Source organism: Gossypium arboreum, chromosome 5 (assembly GCF_025698485.1).
Source record: "Gossypium arboreum isolate Shixiya-1 chromosome 5, ASM2569848v2, whole genome shotgun sequence".
In the NCBI taxonomy this organism is placed as follows: domain Eukaryota; kingdom Viridiplantae; phylum Streptophyta; class Magnoliopsida; order Malvales; family Malvaceae; genus Gossypium; species Gossypium arboreum.
This window is the reverse complement of record NC_069074.1, coordinates 87,396,770-87,417,191: the sequence shown is the minus strand read 5'-3', so window position 1 is coordinate 87,417,191 and position 20,422 is coordinate 87,396,770. Positions and strand designations below refer to the sequence as shown.

At 35.6% G+C, this 20,422-nt stretch overlaps 2 protein-coding genes and 1 long non-coding RNA gene across 3 annotated transcripts; 1 reads left to right on the top strand and 2 right to left on the bottom strand.

Annotated features, from left to right (window-relative positions):
* Window positions 1–1,087: 1,087 nt before the first annotated feature.
* LOC108451706 (uncharacterized) lies at window positions 1,088–2,659 on the bottom strand. The gene is made up of 2 exons (XM_017749365.1): window positions 1,709–2,659; window positions 1,088–1,606 (listed from the first exon to the last, which is right to left on the bottom strand). Exons 1-2 carry the CDS (start codon window positions 2,657–2,659, stop codon window positions 1,088–1,090), a joined length of 1,470 nt encoding a protein of 489 aa, XP_017604854.1.
* Window positions 2,660–10,979: 8,320 nt separating this feature from the next.
* On the bottom strand, window positions 10,980–16,042 carry LOC108450296 (uncharacterized). Its single transcript, XM_053027614.1, has 2 exons — window positions 15,920–16,042; window positions 10,980–13,170 (listed from the first exon to the last, which is right to left on the bottom strand). The coding sequence occupies exon 2, from the start codon at window positions 13,125–13,127 to the stop codon at window positions 12,264–12,266; it is 864 nt and encodes a 287-aa protein (XP_052883574.1). The 5' UTR covers window positions 13,128–13,170; window positions 15,920–16,042; the 3' UTR covers window positions 10,980–12,263.
* An 8-nt stretch (window positions 16,043–16,050) lies between these two features.
* On the top strand, window positions 16,051–17,003 carry LOC108450297 (uncharacterized). Its single transcript, XR_001866223.2, has 2 exons — window positions 16,051–16,243; window positions 16,600–17,003. It is a non-coding gene; the product is annotated as an uncharacterized LOC108450297 (long non-coding RNA).
* Window positions 17,004–20,422: the final 3,419 nt, after the last annotated feature.

Genomic DNA, 20,422 nt, shown 5'->3' with positions numbered 1-20,422 from the left:
AAGCGTGAATTCTAAGCCTCATGAACCTTTTTGGGGAATTTTGACAACCTTCGGCTAGATTGGTTTAGTGGCTCATGATTTTTGAGAAAGAAATAAATGTAATAGAAATGAGATTTTTATTGAAGAAAATATGGAGAGAACAAAAGAGTTTTGGGGAGAGGATGTGTAACACCCCTACTCGTATTCCGAGCCTAGAATAGGGTACAAGGCATTACCGAACTTAATATGATCAATCATGTAAAAAAAATCAGCCATAAAATTTCTTCTAAATTAAAAACTTTCATACATATGTTTAACGTCCTTTATATGGGTCTACGGAGCCCAAAACATACATTCAGGGTGGTTCGGGACCAAACCGTAAACATATGAAACTTTTGCAACACTTAAAAAATTTTCACACTTTGGAAAGTCACACGCTAGTGTTTTCAACCCGTGTAACTCTCTGTTTATAACTTCATCACCCTTGTCAGTCGTACACTTCATATAAATAACAAGAAACGTGTATGGGCTTAATTCTCATTAAATTTCTCATATATATACACAATTTCACGTTATGTAATCATACAACATATATCAGCCATATCTCTGTAATCTAAATATATTTTCATAACAACTTATCTTGATTTTATACTATTTCATATTTAAGCTTAAATAACCAAAGTATTTGAAATATCATCTTTATGCAAATAGTACACATGAGGTATATAATTCTATAATTATGAATAAACACATTTATCAAACATTTTCCACATTCATATATCAATGTCTCATATCTCCATATATCAATTGTCGAAACTCTTCCATTGCTTCTCGTTTACCTCCAAGAACTCAATCCTCATTTCACAATTTTGCAATGCTGTTTCTAGTTCTTTCCTTTCATCTCCTCGATCTTACTTAAGCTTGCCTTCAACTCTGTCACAGAATTACGATTTCGGTATAAACATAGAGATCTCTCAAGTTCCGCCACTCTGGCTCTTAATTCATCATTCTCATTCTTACTCTCTGACAGCCCTCTTTCCAAAGCTTCGTTCCGAGCTTAAGCCTCTTGGAACCTCTTTTCCCATTGATCTGCCTTAGCCCGTTCTTCTCAAACCTCTTGGCACCATTGTTCCGAAGTCTTTCCTAACCCAGTAGTTCTCATTGATAAACACAGCTTCTTATAATCTGTTTTCAAACTTTCCAAATCTTCCTCAACTTTACCTTTCCTTTTCTGTAGCTTTTCTGTCTCTGACTTTTGAATCTCCACTTCTAACTTCAAGTGCATCTTCTCTTCTTCCAACTGCTCAATCTTCTTCCTGAACTCAAAACTCTTTTTCTCAAAATCCTGATTTATAATTTCCAACTCCGACAGGGCAATTTGTAACTGTTTCTCCATTGGTCGAGCGCTTTCCAAACTCAGTCTAGGAATATTGTCATTGACCCTTTTTCTAAACCATCTATTATATTCGGGTGTTACCATAGAGCCAACAGTCAACCTTTTCATCCTGTGCATCTGCCTCCAAGCATCAGACAATTCTCGAACCTTCTTCCTATAGTGGCCTCTTTTATATAGAAGTTCACACTGAGCCAATCCGTGTGTCGTAAGTATGAACTGCCTCGACTTATACTGCCTTAGTGCAAGTAAATGAGTATATCCAGTAGCTCCTCAAATTCCTAATAATGGCACCCAATTATAATCTCCACATCGATACAAGATTTCGTCAGGAACCATCCAGAAAGCCCTCCACTCTACATCATCTTCCTTGAGATTTTGGAGAATTTCCATCCGTTTCTCTTCTGAAATATCATCTCTCATTTGCATTGCTATCTCTTCTTTTAACGGGGAGTAGCCTTCGGAGAAAACTCGGTACGATACCTTATCTACTTTCCAAAAATGCCAATGAAACCATACCATTAACAACTGTGCGCAGCTAATAAATCGACCTTCCCCGGCCTTCCGGCACATGCTCAAAGATCTACACGTCTCGGCCAGTATTGCAGGTACAGGTGTGACTCCTTTCCCGAGACGATCAAACAAATCAGTTACTGCCTCATCAACACGTCTTAAAGCCCTAGGAAAAATCACCAACCCATAGATGCTTAAGGCAAAAATTTGAACCCTTTTCTTCTCATCTAGGTGTGTCAAAATCAAATCTCTCAAATTTTCCCAAGGAATACACTTGCTATCCCCCTTCTGTTGAATTCGAACAGTGACCCAAGATTCACTCATCCCCGAAATATTCACCAACCTCTTCACAAAAGTTTGACTATTAGTAATCTTAGCATAAATTTTCCTGGCTTGAGCCTTTGAACTCCTCAACAAAGTAGTGTATTCTTTTAAGGTAGGAACCAAATCTACTTCTCTAAATGTGAAACAATTATAAGCGGCATTCCAAAATTGAGCTATACCTCGGAACAAACGCTTATCCACCTTAACATCAAGTAAGTACGGTATATCACCATAACTTTGGTAGAACAACTGTTTAGTGCCCTCATCCCAACTAGTCCATATATCCTTCAACTCCTGCTGCTCGTTCTGTGTCACAATGATGCAGGTAAAATTCTGCAACTCTGATGTATATCCTTCTGCCAGGCTATCCCCTTTCTCGGTTTGCAACTTCTCTGACCATGCACGGACGGCCGTATTATCCTCAACTTTACTAAGAAATTCATTCTCCATGTTAAACTTTCTAACTTAGCAATCGAATACGAACCAACACCTTCTTTAGTATGCAATGTCATGCAAAACACAACCAAAACAAAGTACAGGTTAGTATCAAATATGCGCAATAAAATACAAGTATAACATCAAAAATAATCATAACACACAAATAGGTAATAACTAAGGTTCAACGTGGCTCTACCTAAGGAAAGTTCTTAAGGTTCACTATATGAAGCTCGGTTCTAGAGTAAAGGTACCCGAACCAGCAGATTCCTCAACCCTCACCCATTATAGGCTCATATAGATCGAGTTCGGTTCAGGGGAATACATTTCCCTATGACCATGCGAAGATGAAAATCTCACAGAATCATAGGTACGGATGTATCCCGAAAGTAATCCACTAGCCCATACGAAGGTGAAAACCTCACGAAAGCATAGTTTCTTACTCCCACTTAATAGGTATAACCACAACGGTCATGCAATGTAATGCCATATTTATTAGACAAGACTCGCAACACAACCATCACACAAGCAAATGCGATTATGTATTTTTCAAAACAAATTTTCAATTAAAAGGACAGCAAACAATCAATTTTATGGCCTGACTCTCTTTGTTCAATCCGCAGTGGAGTCGCCAAGCTGTCGAAACCGTTTTTATTTTCAAACAATGGGAATCGACTTTAAAAAAACGAATGTGGAGTCGCCACCAATCTTTGTCAACACCCCAAGATGCAACATATCCCTTTCATGGTTAATTCAAGTATATCAAGATCACAGCCCCCACACTTTGGATCAATATTTGAGCCGCCCTTTTCGGGTTTTCAACTCAAATCCCCTTTGGTCACAAGGCGCCCTTTACGGGTTTTCACCTTGGCTTCTCCTTTTTCTCTTTTTTTTTATTATTGGATCTCAAAGCGCCCTTTGCTGATTTTCACCTTGGCCCTTTCCATTTTTATTTGGTCCTAAAGCGCCCTTTACGGGTTTTCACTTTAGCCCCTTTTTTTTTCATGAAAGCCCCCAAAGCGCCCTTTGCGGGTTTTCACTTTAGCTTCCCTCCCTTGTCAAGTGTAGTACTTTTTGACTACATCTGAGTTCACTGGATTAGATAAATTTCTTCCATCCATTTCGGCCAGAATTAATGCACCACCAGAGAAAGCTTTCTTCACCACATAGGGCCCCTCCCAATTCGGCATCCATTTACCTCTGAAATCTTTTTGTATGGGAAGAATCTTCTTCAAAACCAAATCTCCCTCATGAAACTCTCCTGGCCGAACCTTTTTTTCATAAGCCCGCATTATTCTTTTTTGATACATCTGTCTATGCTGAATAGCCTTTAGCCTTTTTTCCTCAATCAAGTTCAACTGATCATAACGAGACTGTATCCATTCTGCTTCATCTAACTTCAATTCTGACAAAACTCGAAGATAAGGTATCTCCACTTCAATAGGCAGAACTGTTTCCATTCCATAGACCAATAAGAACGGTGTTGCCCCAGTAGAAGTTCTGACAGATGTTTGATAAGCATAAACAGCAAATGGCAACTTTTCATGCCAATCTTTGTAAGTTTCAGTCATTTTCCCCACAATCTTCTTGATATTTTTGTTAGCTGCTTCCACTGCCCCATTTATCTTCTGACGATATGGTGACGACTTATGATGTCTGATTTTAAACTGACTACAGACCTCTGCTATTGTACTATTGTTCAAATTCAGTGCATTATCGGATATGATTTTCTCAAGCATTCCGTATCGACATATAATTTCCTTCTTTAAGAATCTACTGACTGCCGATTTAGTTACATTGTCGTATGAAGCAGCTTCCACCCATTTGGTAAAATAATCAATGACCACAAAAATGAAACGATGCCCATTTGAAGCCTTAGGTGAAATTGACCCTATGACATCCATGCCCCACATGGAGAATGGCCATGGAGAAGTCATAACATGCAATGGTGAAGGAGGTACATGAATATTATCACCATAATTTTGACATTTGTGACATTACTTAGCATAATTGATGCAGTCCCCTTCCATGGTAGACCAATAATATCCAAACCGCATAATTTGTCTGGCCATTGTGAACCCATTGGCGTGCATTCCACAAACCCCTTTGTGCACTTCCTCCAAAATTTTCTTGGACTCCATGGCATCTACGCATCTCAAAAGTACCTGATCTTTCCTTCTTTTGTATAAGATTTCTCCATCTAAAACATAATCGCATGCGAGTCTTCTCAACGTTCTTTTGTCATTCTCTGTGGCTTGATCTGGATACTCACAATTTCTCACGTACCTCAATATATCTTGATACCAATGATGATCATCTCTTTCTTCTTCCTCTATATTATAACAATAAGACGGGGCCTCATAAATACTCATCTGAATAGGCTTCACATCCTCTTGCCTGCTTATTTTAGTTATGGAAGCTAAAGTAGCTAAAGCATCTGCCATTTGATTTTCATCACACGGGAGATAATTGAAAGTAATATCATCAAACTCCTCAACTAACCCCAACACCAGCCTTCTATAATTGATTAGCTTAGAATCTCTTGTTTCCTATTCACCTCGAAGTTGATAAATTACTAATGCAGAATCTCCATACACTTCTAACGATTTGATCCTGTGTTCTATAGCTGCTCTGAACCCCATGATACATGCTTCATATTCTGCCATATTATTTGTACAATCAAAATCCAATTTACATGTGAATGGATAATGATCTCCATCTGGGGAAACCAGAACTGCTCTAACTCCATTGCCCATAGCATTTGAGGCTCCGTCAAAATTCAATTTCCAATAGTGACCTTTTGTATTGTTTTCTTCAGCAACTGCTATATTCACTATTTCTTCATTGGGGAAGTCGAAATTCAAGGGCTCATAATCTTCTAAAGCTCGGCTGGCCAGAAAATCTGCTATTGCACTCCCCTTTACAGCTTTTTGACTCATGTAAATTATGTCATATTCAGAAAGTAAAACTTGCCACCTAGCTATCTTTCCATTCAAAGCATTTGATTCCATTATATATTTTAAAGGATCCAATTTTGAGATTAGCCAGGTTGTATGATACAACATATATTGCCTCAATCTTCGTGCTGTCCAAACCAAAGCGCAACACAATTTTTCAATCGGCGAATATCTCAACTCACACTCAGTGAATTTCTTACTGAGGTAATATATCGCATTTTCCTTTCTTCTCGATTCATCATGTTGACCAAGCACACATCCCATTGAATTACCAAACACGGTCAAATACAATATTAACGGCCTGTCTGAACTTGGGGGTGACAACACTGGAGGACTTGACAAATATTCTTTAACTTTATCAAAAGCCTTTTGACATTCATCATCCCATTCCCCAGGGTTATGCTTTTTAAGAAGACGGAATATAGGGTCACACTTCTCTATTAATTGAGAAATAAACCGCACAATGTAATTTAATCTTCCAAGGAAACCCCGAACTTCTTTTTGGGTACGAGGTAGAGACAGCTCCTGTATAGCCCGGACCTTATCGGAATCAATTTCAATTCCCTTCTCACTGACCACAAAGCCCAACAGCTTTCCGGATCTAGCCCCAAAAGTACATTTTGTTGGGTTAAGTTTTAACTGAAATTTCCTCAATCTCATGACCAACTTTCTTAACACCTGGACATGCTCATTTTCAGTCCGAGATTTGGCTATCATATCGTCAACATACACTTCGATTTCTTTGTGCATCATATCATGAAATAAAGTCACCATGGCTCTTTGATACGTTGCTCCAGCATTTTTCAATCCAAATGGCATTACCTTGTAACAAAACGTGCCCCACAAGGTTATAAAAGTAGTCTTTCCCATATCTTCAGGATACATCTTGATCTGATTATACCTCGAGAAACCATCCATAAAGGAAAACAACGAGTAACCAGCTGTATTATCCACTAGTGTATCAATGTGAGGCAAAGAGAAGTTTTCCTTTGGGCTTACTTTATTTAGATCTCTATAATCCACACAAATTCGCACATTGCCGTCTTTCTTGGGAACTGACACCACATTAGCTACCCATTCTGAGTACTTGATCACCTGAAGGAATCCCATATCAAACTACTTTTTAACCTCTTCCTTGATCTTTAAGACAATATCTGGCCTCATTCGTCGAAGCTTCTGCTGTACTGGCTTGCAATCTTCTCTTATTGGAAGGCAATGTACTGCAATATCAGGACTTAAACCAGGCATATCCTGGTATGACCATGCAAAAACATCTTTGAATTCCTGAATTAACTCAACAAGGTCTCGCTTTGTTTTTTCAATTATGCATGTTCCAATTTTTACAACTTTCCCCTCTTCCAAAGTCACCATGTCTACAGTTTCTTTGTGAGGCAAAATTTGTTTTTCCTCTTGTTCTACCATCCTTAACAAATCTGGAGATAAATCACAATCTCTGTCATCTTCAAAGTCCTGAGATCCCTCTAAATACATGTCTCGCTCAAATAGTGATTCCGGGTCAGTAACAGCGTCGCTCATGACATTGATATCTGGGGACCTATTAAAGGTACAAAAATATACAATGAATGAATGAATTTGGTAATTATTGCTTTGTATGATATGTTTATGAATTGAAGAAAGAATTAAGATAATTATTTAGATAGAAAGAATAACACAATTGCTTGTGGAAAGAATAACGTTTACTCAAAATAATAGTAAAAAATGTACTTCATTGAAATAATGATGTTTGAACATGAGCCTATTTCACAAAGAAATCTTTATTGTCTCTAGGCTTAAAACAATAAGTTTGTTTCGAACATTACTCTAAGTAAGCTCTAAAAATTACAGGAAGATCTTCTGCAGTCCAATTGTTTAGAACACTCCCAGGCTCATATGGACGAATATTTGACAAAATCCCCTCTTCAATTGTCTCTTCAAATATGACATTAATGTACATATCTCTCAATGTTTCTTCCATGCTTTCTTTCTCCAACATCCTCCGTTTGGGATAAATAATACCTCCTGATACAAACGACTTGGAGATATGAGGAATTCTCATGGGCTCCCACTTGATTTCCTCACCACTCATTCGAGCCCTTCTTCTTTCTTGTCTTCTTTCTAGCTCCTTTTTCCTTTGCTTTGCATCTGGCTTGAACCCCAATCCAAAGCGATCCTGTTTATCTTTCAATATTGGCACTGCAATTCTTCCTTGAAGACATCTTCCAAGTCCCTTTCCTGGCATAGCTTCTCGGCCTACCGTCAACTGCAAACCCATCATCGTAGTTTTGGACATTTTTGGCTCCAGAATTCTACTTCCCTCAGTAATGAATGTTGCATTCAAAACTCCAAAGACCGGAAAGAACACTCAATGGCTTCCTCATCTGTTTCTACATATGGCGCATCACTGCTTACGGCCGCAATAATATCTTCTTCAGCATTTATCGTTACTAACTGCCCTTCTGATACCAGCTTCAGCTTTTGATGTAACGATGAAGGTTCTGCCCTTGCAGAATGTATCCAAAGCCTTCCCAACAGGCAATTGTAAGAGGGCTTAATATCCTTTACTAGAAAATCTACCTCATACGTGGTTGGTCCAATCAACAAGTGTACCTTAATTCTCCCCATGACTCTCCTCTCTATGCCATCAAATGCTTGTACTATGTTCTGACATCCTTTCATATGAGAACTATCCACAGGTAACTTGTTCAGTGTGGACAAAGGTAATACATTCAATGCGGAACCATTATCTACCAATACCCCTGGTAGCGTATACCCTTTACACCCTGTAGTTATATGCAAAACTTTAGTAGATCCCATCCCTCCTGGCGGAATCTCGTCATCATTGAAAAAGATAAAGTTGTCTGCACTTATGTTGTTAACCAACCGATCCAGCTTGCTGACAGAAATATCGTTGGTTACATATGTCTCATTTAGCACCTTCATCAATGCACTCTGATACACTTTTGAACTCAGGAGTAGAGCCAATATAGATATGTGGGCCAGCTGTTTACGCAACTGTTCCACTACACTGTACTCGCTATGTTTCAGAAATTTCAAGAATTCTTTAGCTTCTTCTTCTTTCACTGGTTCATTAACAGGTACATCAAGTTCGACTGCTTTTCCTTTCTTTTGCTCAACCAGCATCTCTCTTTCTTTCACCAATTCTGTTCGGGTATCATATCGCCTTCCACTGCGTGTGTGAGACCCTACATTTTGATCCTATTTTAACGGGCTAGCTAAATTCTCCCTTCCCGGGATAGTCACATTACATTCATAGTTCCAGGGGACTTGCTTATTATCCTTATAAGAAAAAACTGCGGGCTTCTGAATTATAATCTTCGGCGCCATCTGAACTCCTACTTCATTCTTAGGACACGAAATAATAACCACAGGATAATTAACTTTTGGACTTGATGTGGACTCTGACACACATATATATTCCTCCTCATTGATCTCCTCATAAAACTCTATTTCCTTGCTGTCCATTAAGCTCTGAATTACAGCTCTGAATTCTTCACATTCCTGAATTCTATGTCCTTCTTCATGATGGAACTCACAATAATTCTCTATCCCATTATCATCTCCTTCTGTTTTTGAATAACCAATCCTCTTCTTGCCATCTCCTTCCAAACTCGCCTCAAAGGAATTTTTACTTCCGAAACATCCCTCTTGATCCTTTTCCAAATCCTCCCTCTATCGCATTTACCCCGCCATTAGTATGATTAGGCATTGGATTTTCAGCACTGGGCGCATTATCAAATTTCACAATACCCATCTGGATAAACCTCTCAACCAGCTTCTTAAAAGTGGTGCAATTTTCTATCGAATGACCCACAATTCCTGCGTGATACTCACATTGGGCATTAGCATCATACCATTTAGGGAACGGAGGTTGTATTGGCTTCAAGTAAAAAGGTGTCACCACATGTGCATCAAACAAACTTTGATATAATTCTTTGTATGTCATAGGAATTGGTGTAAATTGAATCTTCTCATTATTCTGCTTGGTCCCTGACTCTTACCGTGATGAACCCTGACCAGCAGTTGCTGCTTTTGGCTGACTCACAGTGATAGACTTCGAATATCCCATATTCGCATTGTTCACCTCATTCTCTTTCTTCCGTGGCACAGACCTTTTAGCACTTTCTCCCGCGTCTATCCTTCCATTTTTATGGTATTTTCAATCATTTCTCCTGTCATGACCACATCCGCAAAGCTTTTCGTAGCACTTCCTAGCATATGAGTTATAAACGGAGCCTTTAAAGTATTAATGAAGAGCATCGTGGTTTCTTTTTCCAATAGCGGTGGTTAAACCTGAATAGCCATTTCCCTCCGCCTCTGTGCATACTGCTTAAAGCTTTCATTTGGCTTCTTCTCCATATTCTGCAGAGTAATTCTATCAGGAATTATATCTGTCACATGACTGTATTGCTTCATGAATGCCTATGCTAAGTCTCTCTATGAACTAATTTTGTTTCGATTCAGTTGATTGTACCATTTAGCAGCTACTCCCACCAAGCTATCTTGGAAGCAATGAATCAGCAATTGATCATTATGAACATATCATGTCATTCTTCTACAAAACATGGTGATATGAGCTTCAGGACAGCTCGTTCCATTATATTTCTCAAATTATGGCATCCTAAACTTGTATGGTAGTACTAAGTCTGGGACCAAACTCAGATCCTTTGCATCAATCCCAGAATGTATATCACCACCCTCCATTGCTCTGACCTTTTCCTCCAACCATTTGCACCGTTCTTCTAACTGCCTTTGCGATTCTGCCTTTGCTCTTTCCTCTTTTGCAACTTCATCCAAATTAGGGACTATTGGATTATGTGAATTAGTACCAGGATTATAACCTGAACCAGCTTGAAAATTCATTGGAACCGAAACCCCGGCTTGAAACTGCTAAGGCCTGATTGTAACAGATGGCTTCTGCAAATTAATTTCTGGTTGTGTCTGCACATAAACAAGAGTGAAGCCAGGAGGATATTGAGGATCTTCATTACTTTCTCCCATATTATCTATTGGACATTTTCCCTTATCCATTTTTCCCATCAGCAATTGGGACAACTGACTCATCATCTCTCTTTGTGTCTCCATCATCTGTTCTTTCATCTCTTACTACATCTTATCAAGCCGTTCTTACATCTGTAATTGCATTTGCTCTTGCATATCCTTTTGTATTTGCTCTAACTTTTCCAATCTTTTGTCCATTGACTTAGTATTTTTCCTCGTGCCATAGGGATACGTATTTGGTGTATTTTGGTTGGTTTCAAGATTACTGAAATAATTTTTAATTAATTAGAATCTTATTATAATCTTTAATGCATATGATGTAATGTAATGCAAATGCATGAATGCAAAGGAGGCATCAATTCTAATTCAATTCCTTTTAGAAAATTTCACTAGAAAATAAAACCCTTTACATAAAACTGAGTTACAAATACGACTTCGCCCTAGCACTGAGGACATTAATTTTCCTAAGTAATGAAGCTAGTTCCTGTCCCTTGTCTGACTCCAGCTCGTACTTCACACTTAACACGTCTACTTGTACCTCCAAGGACTGCAAGTAGTTAGCTACTTCTCGAATTTGCGTTACAACTTCTCCCATGATGTAGTCCCTGTTGCTCACCTGGTCTTGAGAATAATGAAGCTAATTCTTCCATTGCTCCTCGTTTGCCTCCAAGAACTCAATCCTCATTTCACAATATTACAATGCTATTTTTAGTTCTTTTATTTTTCCTTTCATCTCCTCGATCTTACTTAAGCTTGCCTTCAACTCTGTCACAGAATTACGATTTCGGTATAAACACAGAGATCTCTCAAGTTCTGCCACTCTGGCTCTTAATTCATCCTTCTCATTCTTACTCTCTGACAGCCCTCTTTCCAAAGCTTCGTTCCGAGCTTGAGCCTCTTAGAACCTCTTTTCCCATTGATCTGCCTTAGCCCGTTCTTCTCGAACCTCTTGGCGCCATTGTTCCAAAGTCTTTCCTAACCCAGCAGTTCTCATTGATAAACGCAGCTTCTTATAATCTGTTTTCAAACTTTCCAAATCTTCCTCAACTTTACCCTTCCTTTTCTGTAGCTTTTCTGTCTCTGACTTTTGAATCTCTACTTCTAACTTCAAGTGCATCTTCTCTTCTTCCAACTGCTCAATCTTCTTCCCGAACTCAGAACTCTTTTTCTCAAAATCCTGCTTTATAATTTCCAACTCCGACGGGGCAATTTGTAACTGTTTCTCCATTAGTCGAGCGCTTTCCAAACTCGGTCTAGGAATATTGTCATTGACCCTTTTTCTAAACCATCCATTATATTCGGGTGTTACCATAGAGCCAACAGTCAACCTTTTCATCCTGTGCATCTGCCTCCAAGCATCAGACAATTCTCGAACCTTCTTCCTATAGTGGTTTTCTTTATATGAAAATTCACACTGAGCCAACCCATGTGTGTATGAACTGCCACGACTTATACTACCTTAGTGCAAGTAAAGGAGTATATCCAGTAGCTCCCCAAATTTCTAATAATGACACCCAATTATAATCTCTACATCGATACAAGATTTCGTCGGGAACCATCCAGAAAGCCCTCCACTCTACATCATATTCCTTAAGATTTTGGAGAATTTCCATCCATTTTTCTTCTGAAATATCATCTCTCCTTTACATCACTATCTCTTCTTTTAACGGGGAGTAGCCTTCGGAGAAAACTCGGTACGATACCTTATCTACTTTCCAAAAATGCCCATGAAACCATACCATTAACAACTGTGCGCAGCCAATAAATCGACCTTCCTCGGCCTTCCGGCACATATTCAAAGATCTAAACGTCTCGGCCAGTATTGCAGGTACAGGTGTGACTCCTTTCCCGAGACGATCAAACAAATCAGTTACTGCCTCATCAATATGTCTTAAAGCCCTAAGAAAAATCACCAACCCATAGATGCTTAAGTCAAAAATTTCAACCCTTTTCTTCACATCTGGGTGCGTCAAAATCAAATCTCTCAAATTTTCCCAAAGAATACACTTGCTATCCCCATTCTGTTGAATTCGAGCAGTGACCCAAGATTCACTCATCCCCGAAATATTCACCAACCTCTTCGCAAAAGTTTGACTATTAGTAAGCTTAGCATAAATTTTCCTGGCTTGAGCCTTTGAACTCCTCAACAAAGTAGTGTATTCTTCTAAGGTAGGAACCAAATCTACTTCTCCAAATGTGAAACAATTATAAGCGGCATTCCAAAATTGAGCCATACCTCGGAACAAACGCTTATCCACCTTAACATCAAGCAAGTACGGTATATCACCATAACTTTGGTAGAACAACTGTTTAATGCACTCATCCCAACTAGTCCATATATCCTTCAACTCCTGCAGCTTGTTCTGTGTCACAATGATGCGGGTAAAATTCTGCAACTCTGATGTATATCCTTCTGTCAGGCTATCCCCTTTCTCGGTTTGAAACTTCCCTGACCATGCACGGACGGCCGTATTATCCTCAACTTTACTAAGAAATTCATTCTCCATGTTAAACTTTCTAACTTAGCAATCGAATACGAACCAACACCTCCTTTAGTATGCAATGTCATGCAAAACACAACCAAAACAAAGTACAGGTTAGTATCAAATATGCGCAATAAAATACAAGTATAACATCAAAAATAATCATAACACACAAATGGGTAATAACTAAGGTTCAACGTGGCTCTACCTAAGGAAAGTTCTTAAGGTTCACTATATGAAGCTCGGTTCTAGAGTAAAGGTACCCGAACTAGCAGATTCCTCAATCCTCACCCATTATAGACTCATATAGATCAAGTTCGGTTCAAGGGAATACATTTCTCCATGACCATGCGGAGATGAAAATCTCACGGAATCATAGGTACGGATGTATCCCGGAAGTAACCCACTAGCCCATACGAAGGTGAAAACCTCACGAAAGCATAGTTTCTTACTCCCACTTAATAGGTATAACCACAACGGTCATGCAATGTAATGCCATATTTATTAGACAAGACTCGCAACACAACCATCACACAAGCAAATGAAATTATGTATTTTTCAAAACAAATTTTCAATTAAAAGGACAGCAAACAATCAATTTTATGGCCTGACTCTCTTTGTTCAATCTCCAGTGGAGTCGCCAAGCTGTCGAAACCCTTTTTATTTTCAAAACAATGGGAATCGACTTTAAAAAAACGAATGTGGAGTCGCCACCAATCTTTTGATTTAGGTGTGATTGGACCACCTATTAAAATGTTTTATTTAATGAAAACATAATTTTGGTTTAGGTAAAAAAACGAGTTCGGGAGTCGGTTATGCATGAGGAAGGGTTAGCACCCTCATTACGCCCAAAAACTGGTACCAAATTGATTTGATGTTGTCCGTAAAAAGTTTTAAAAGAAAATATTTTCCGAGGTACATAAAAATGTTTGAATAGCTCAAATTAGCTATCAAAAATCTCTTGTTCAAGATATGCGGTTTCATACCCAGTACGGTTGGATACGATCCCTTATACCTTTAAGATATAATCAATTTTTGAAAAAAACTCATACATTAAAAGTATAAAAAGTTATCTAAATATTTGGTTCATCGGAAAAAGTCATACCCAGTACAATTGAGTACAATTTTTCTGAACTCCCTAAATATTAGATATTGCCTTATTTCAAAAACTTTAAATAATTGAAATTTAGAAATTTGCTTAAAAAACATGTTTATTCATTTTAAAATTGAAGAAATATTTAATGCATTGTAAAAACATATGAAACAATTACTCAAAATACAATAAACCTTATCTAACAATCATTCTAGGTATGATGTAACGAAAAAACTTTAAGCATGGATAATGAATAATTAATATAAAAATATTATACATAATCATAACACAAAATAAAATGATATACAAAAATATGTATGGAACAAAATGAAGAATTATATAACATATATAAGTTGACACATTTGCATAAAACTTGGGATATATATTCATTGAAATAGTTATTATAAATTTCAAAGTTCAAATCAAATCATGCATAAAATATTTAAAACACAAATTTATTAAAAAAATGACAATTCACAAGATAATTTAAATAAAATATTAAATATGAAGGAATAACAATATATGATATAAAATAATATACAAAGTCAATTTATGAACATTGGGCATAATTATTGAAAAGAAAAATAAAATTAATAATGTAAAAAATGAAGTAAATATATAAGGTATATAAGTAACAACATATACATATGAAAAAACATAAGGAAGATATGAAATACAATAAATTATATGATTTAAAAGGGTTCTTTAAAAAATATTATACACATAAATACTTTTAAAGGATATACATAGAAAAATATTTACATAAAGTTATGTAAAAATAATAACATATTCCATGGTAAAAATAATTTAAAATATGACATATACATATGAACAAATGTTAGAAAGAATTATATGTCAAAATATCCTTTGATTAGAAAATGAATTATAAGGTTAATTTAATTTCATTATAGATTATATACATAATAAAAAACAATTAATCACAAGTTTATTAAAATCTATAAAGATATCAAAGCTTTAATAATAAATGCAAATTAAATATAAATACAAAATATATGTTTATTAATAATAATTTAAATAATATAAAATACGTGATATTTTTAAATAAGAAAGATATACGAGTAAATCTAAAAGAAATTATATATATAAAATAATAATGTTATAATCGTATTTAAATTATATATATACCAATAATTTTTGTATATGTATGGATAAAATTTAATTAATGCATATAACACATGATTTTATTTTAAAAAACAAATACATATATATCATATAGACAAAAGATAGTTAAATATATGCATAATAATTTAACGTTAATAAACTAATTTTTATGAAATATATACATATATAATAGCACATAAAATATTACATAAAATAATGTACAACCATCTCTAAATTACAACAAATAAATAACAAAAATACAAATAACGCAATTGATATACACATTACAAATAATATAAATGACCAAAAGAAAAAAATAAACATATCAAAAATTAGTTCAACATGTACAGGCAAATAAATAATCTAATTTAAAATGATAACACAAATCTTGCAAATCAAATGAAATAAGGACTCATATATAACACCTTTGATTTCACAGGGACCATACTAGAAATTATTCCCAATCTTAAAACATTGCATGGAAATCGGGACCAGAATGCCAAGTCGTACAAATCTGAGGAACAATTTAAAAACAGAAAATAAAGCAATTTAAGCGCAAAGGGGAGCAGATTGCGCAGCAGTACAAGGAAGAGGGACCTACCGCGCAAATAAACCATTATCGGCGCAAAAGCATCAATTCGAAGCACCAGGCGGGCTAACACACGGACCTTGGCTCCCCCCTATGCGGCGTCGTTTAGATCTGCTGCTAAACTCTTTTCATTTCAATCGTTTTTTAACCTAAAACATCATTCCTTTGTCCCCTTTTGAAATAATCAAGCTATCAGCCCCTGATTTTAGGGTTTCATTTAGCCTATCACTGCCGAAAATGAAGCTCTTAGAACTCCAAAGCCAGTTTGCAGCCTCAAGATCACTCCTCAAACTTCGATTTAGCGAAGCAAAGAAGAACCCGTGGCGAATTTGCAAGGTAGATCTCCTTTCATTTTCTTTTTATTTTCAAATACAGTAACGAAAGGTTGAAGAAAGCAAAAAAAAAACGAAAATAAAATGATTCAATCGAAAGAACTAAAGCAAATAAAAAATGAAAATCACCTCTGCAAAAATCTTTTTGGAATGCTTTTTCTGTATTTAGTATGCGTATAGCATAGCGTGTGTGTGTATATTCTGTATGCGTAAATTTGCAGGTACAACTTGGCTTTTTATAGCCGGATTTTACAGAGGAAAATAAAAAATAAATAAATAAATAAATAAATACAAATATATTTACTGGTTGTCATCTGTTGTATTCTGTTAATTTTTCCTTCTCGTGTGTTCTTTTTGCAGAGCTGGGCGTACGGAGAAGAAGACCCCGGGTGATGTGGAGGCTGGGCGCAAGGGTCTCTCATGTGAGACCAACTTTCTGGTGCCTCTCTAGCTTGTTCCAGACTCTTCTGGAATTCACAAGAAGCTAAAACAATTTTGGGTATGATGGGCTTCGGGTTTTGGGCTTATTTAAGCTAATTTTATTTGGATTTTGGAGATTTAGAATTTGAGTCAGAGTTTTGGGGTATTTGGTTAAAAAAATAGGTTTATTTTATTTTGGCCCAAATATTTGTATTGGACTTTTAATTTTGGATTTTTATTAATTTTGTTTTATTCTGGTTTTGGGTCTTGATGTAAGCTCGGACAAAAATGGGCCATTACATCAATAACCGTCATTTTCATGAATTTCGAGTTCAATTTCATAATTATTTGTCTCGTGTTTAATTTATTCCATATCGCAATTTTATTCATTAAAACATTTGAATTATCAATACATATGGACAGTACATTCAAGATGAACAATTATATAATCACAAATAAATTCATTTATCAACCAAGTTCTATACTCGTATCTTATCAACTCGTACTTCCTTGTATCACATAATTCCATGTAACACTTACCAAACTTTGTCAAATTAGTGAACGTCTTACGGAATTGAGCACTTCGTTTTCTCGATGTCATAGTTCAACTATGGTCTTACACAACTTCACATAATGATGCCATAGCCCAGCTATGGTCTTACACATATTCATATATCGATGCCATAGCCCACCTATAGTCTAACACGAATCACATATCTCATTGATGCCATATCCCAGATATGGTCTTATACAGTAGCATATATCACACCGATGCCATATCCCAGATATGGTCTTATACGGAAATCACTTGTCACTTGTCTCTTGTAGCTGAAGCTACCACTATTCACTGATCAGGTAGCCGGTGCTACCACTTTTCACTGATCAGCTAGCCGGAGCTACCACTTTTCACTGTTCAGGTAGCCGGAGCTACCATTTTTCACTGATCAGGTAGTAGAAGCTACCACTTTTCACTTGTCATTTATCATTGAACAGATAAGTGTAGCCAAAGCTATCACTTATCACTTTCACTTTTCCTTGATCAGATAAGTGTAGCCGAAGCTATCACTTAACACTTGTTGCCATGGTCCAACCATGGTCTTTTCCTTCAATTCATCTTGTCACTGAACTGAAATGCTCAATTTGATCATTTATTCAATTTTCATGCTTTTACATTATTCACGATTTTATCATCAATACATATGAAGTTCATAAAATTAACAAATAATCACTAAAATTTTGGCCATATAAATTCACAAGTTCAATTTTTGTATCATAACGATAATCATAATTTCATAATAAATATTCCAAATAAATCATTATATCATTTCTAATTCAACACTTATCGATTATAATCGGGCATGTGATCAATTTATACACGATTCATTCATATATATATGTGTATATTTTTCCTCCTGCTCCTCTCCATCCACATCCTTAGTATAAACAACACACTTGTAGGTAACATTATCCATTATTTTCACTATCAACTTATGTGAATATTCAAGCTGTCCATCTGTGTCATAGTCACTAAATTATTTTTATCTTGAGCTACAGAACTCCAAATTAAGATCCATAAATTTTCCCAGAAACTAGACTCATATGTATTCCTACCATAAAAATTTCATAATTTTTGGTTGGGCCAATTAATACAGTTTATTCATTGAAGTCTCCCCTGTTTTGCTATCTAACAGTTCCAACCCTTCTTCACTAAAAATTAATTATCTTCTCATACAGGACTCGAATGATGTCCTAGTTTGTTTCTCTTGAAAATAGACTCATTCAGGATTCTAAACACATAAATTTAATCCCCTAATTATTTTTATCCAATTTTTTATGATTTTACAAATTCATAACAGGGGAACCCAAAATCATTCTAACCTTGTCTCACAAAAGTTATTGTATCTCATGATTTACAATTTCATTGCTTACATAATTTATTTTATAAGAAACTAGACTCAATAATCTTTAATTTAATATTTTATTCATCCTCTAATTCAATTTCTACAATTTTTGGTGATTTTTCAAAGTTAAACTACTGCTGCTGCCCAAAACAGTTTTAGTGCAAAATATTAATTTCCATTTTACCCCAAATTTCTCAATTCATACAATTCAGTCCTTACTCAATTAACCCCTCAATTAAGATAATTTTCTCAATTAATACTTTTTCTAGACATTCTAAGTTATTTCATAACTATTGAAATTCAGAATTTTCACATAAAAAACTCTAACTTCAAGCTCTTTTACAATTAGGTCCCAAACATTCACTTTCTATTCAATTCTTTCAATAAAATCAAAATATAAACAATTTAATGCTCTAATTCCATGCCAAATCATCATATACTTCCAGCACATATTCATATCAACTTTCAATTTCTTTCATAGAATCAAAAACTAATGAATTCAACAAGTGGACCTAGTTGTAAAAGTCACAAAAACACAAAAATTTCAAGGAGAAAGCAAGAATTAAACTTACATGAAGCTAGAGTATGAAAACCAGCTTGAACCCTCCTCCATGACTATTTTTCAGCTGATGAATATGAAGAGAAATGAAGAGAATTCTAGATATTCCAATTTAGTCCCATTTTTATTCAGCCAATTTTGGCAATTTTCCAATTTTGCCCTTATTTCACCCATTTCCTGATTTTTCTCAGCTATTGCCGCCCAAAATATCTCCTTTGGGCTTATTTGCACTTTAGGTCCTTCCTCATTTGACAATTGAGCTATTTAATCCTTTTATCAACTTTTACACCCTTTTCAATTTAGTCCTTTTTATTTAATTAACCACCCAACGTCAAACTTTTCTGACTAAATTTTATTACTACCTCACCAACACTCCATATATATTTCTAAAAATATTTATGGCTCGATTTATGAAGTCAAGGTCTCGATACCTCATTCTCAACCCAATTTACCTAATTAATTCTTTTAAATCACCAAATTCACTAATTCAAAAATGCTTTTCACATTTGACTCATAGGTATTAATTTATTAAGTTTTCAACTCACCCGTCGAATTTAGTGATCTCAAATCTCTATTCCCGATACCACTGAAAATTAGGCAGTTACAGGATGAATGATAATTTCATTTGAAAGTTGACATAAATGGATGAGTTTTGACATATGGTATTTAGAACTTGGTTGAGGATTGAATGAGTTTAACTTGTTGATTATATTTTTCATTGAATGATTGTTGTTATGTTTGAACTGTAGTGCCTATGAGGGCATATTGGTTAGACATATAGGTTCGATTGATTGTGTATATATATTACACGTCTATCTATATGCATCTTTAAGCTACATTTTGATGTTAGTATAAAGTGATCTCTTTCATGTTAACATTTGTTTACCATTTTAATGAAAGTATCGACAAAATGGATTAAGGTATCAAAACCAAACCATATGAACAGTTTCCAAAATTGACAAAATTCAAATTTGGTATCGATAATTTTACTTAGTATTGATATTTTTCTAATTGGTATCAATATCATGGAAATGATATTGATACTTATTTTGGAAGAATGCCAAAATGGTATCGATAAATATTTTCGTATCGATTCTTGTTATAAAATATCGATACTTATTTACTTGGTATTGATATTGGTCCAAAGTTTAAAAGTTTTATAATTTAGTTCATTTATTCGAACTCGATTCAAATTTTATAGTAGTCTAAAGTTCGACATAATTCTATTTTCATTCTTATTGGTTGACGTATGTATAATTATGAATAGTTTATGGTTAAAATGAGCAAGTTTATTCTAGTTTGT

Excerpts from the sequence above, each read along its gene's own strand:
- LOC108451706 (XM_017749365.1), bottom strand. The coding sequence starts at position 2,659 with ATGGAGAATGAATTTCTTAGTAAAGTTGAGGATAATACGGCCGTCCGT. Across the intron at positions 1,607-1,708 it reads AGTGGAGGGCTTTCTGGATG|TATAAGTCGAGGCAGTTCAT; the intron begins GTTCCTGACGAA and ends GCACTAAGGCAG.
- LOC108450296 (XM_053027614.1), bottom strand. The coding sequence starts at position 13,127 with ATGGAGAATGAATTTCTTAGTAAAGTTGAGGATAATACGGCCGTCCGT.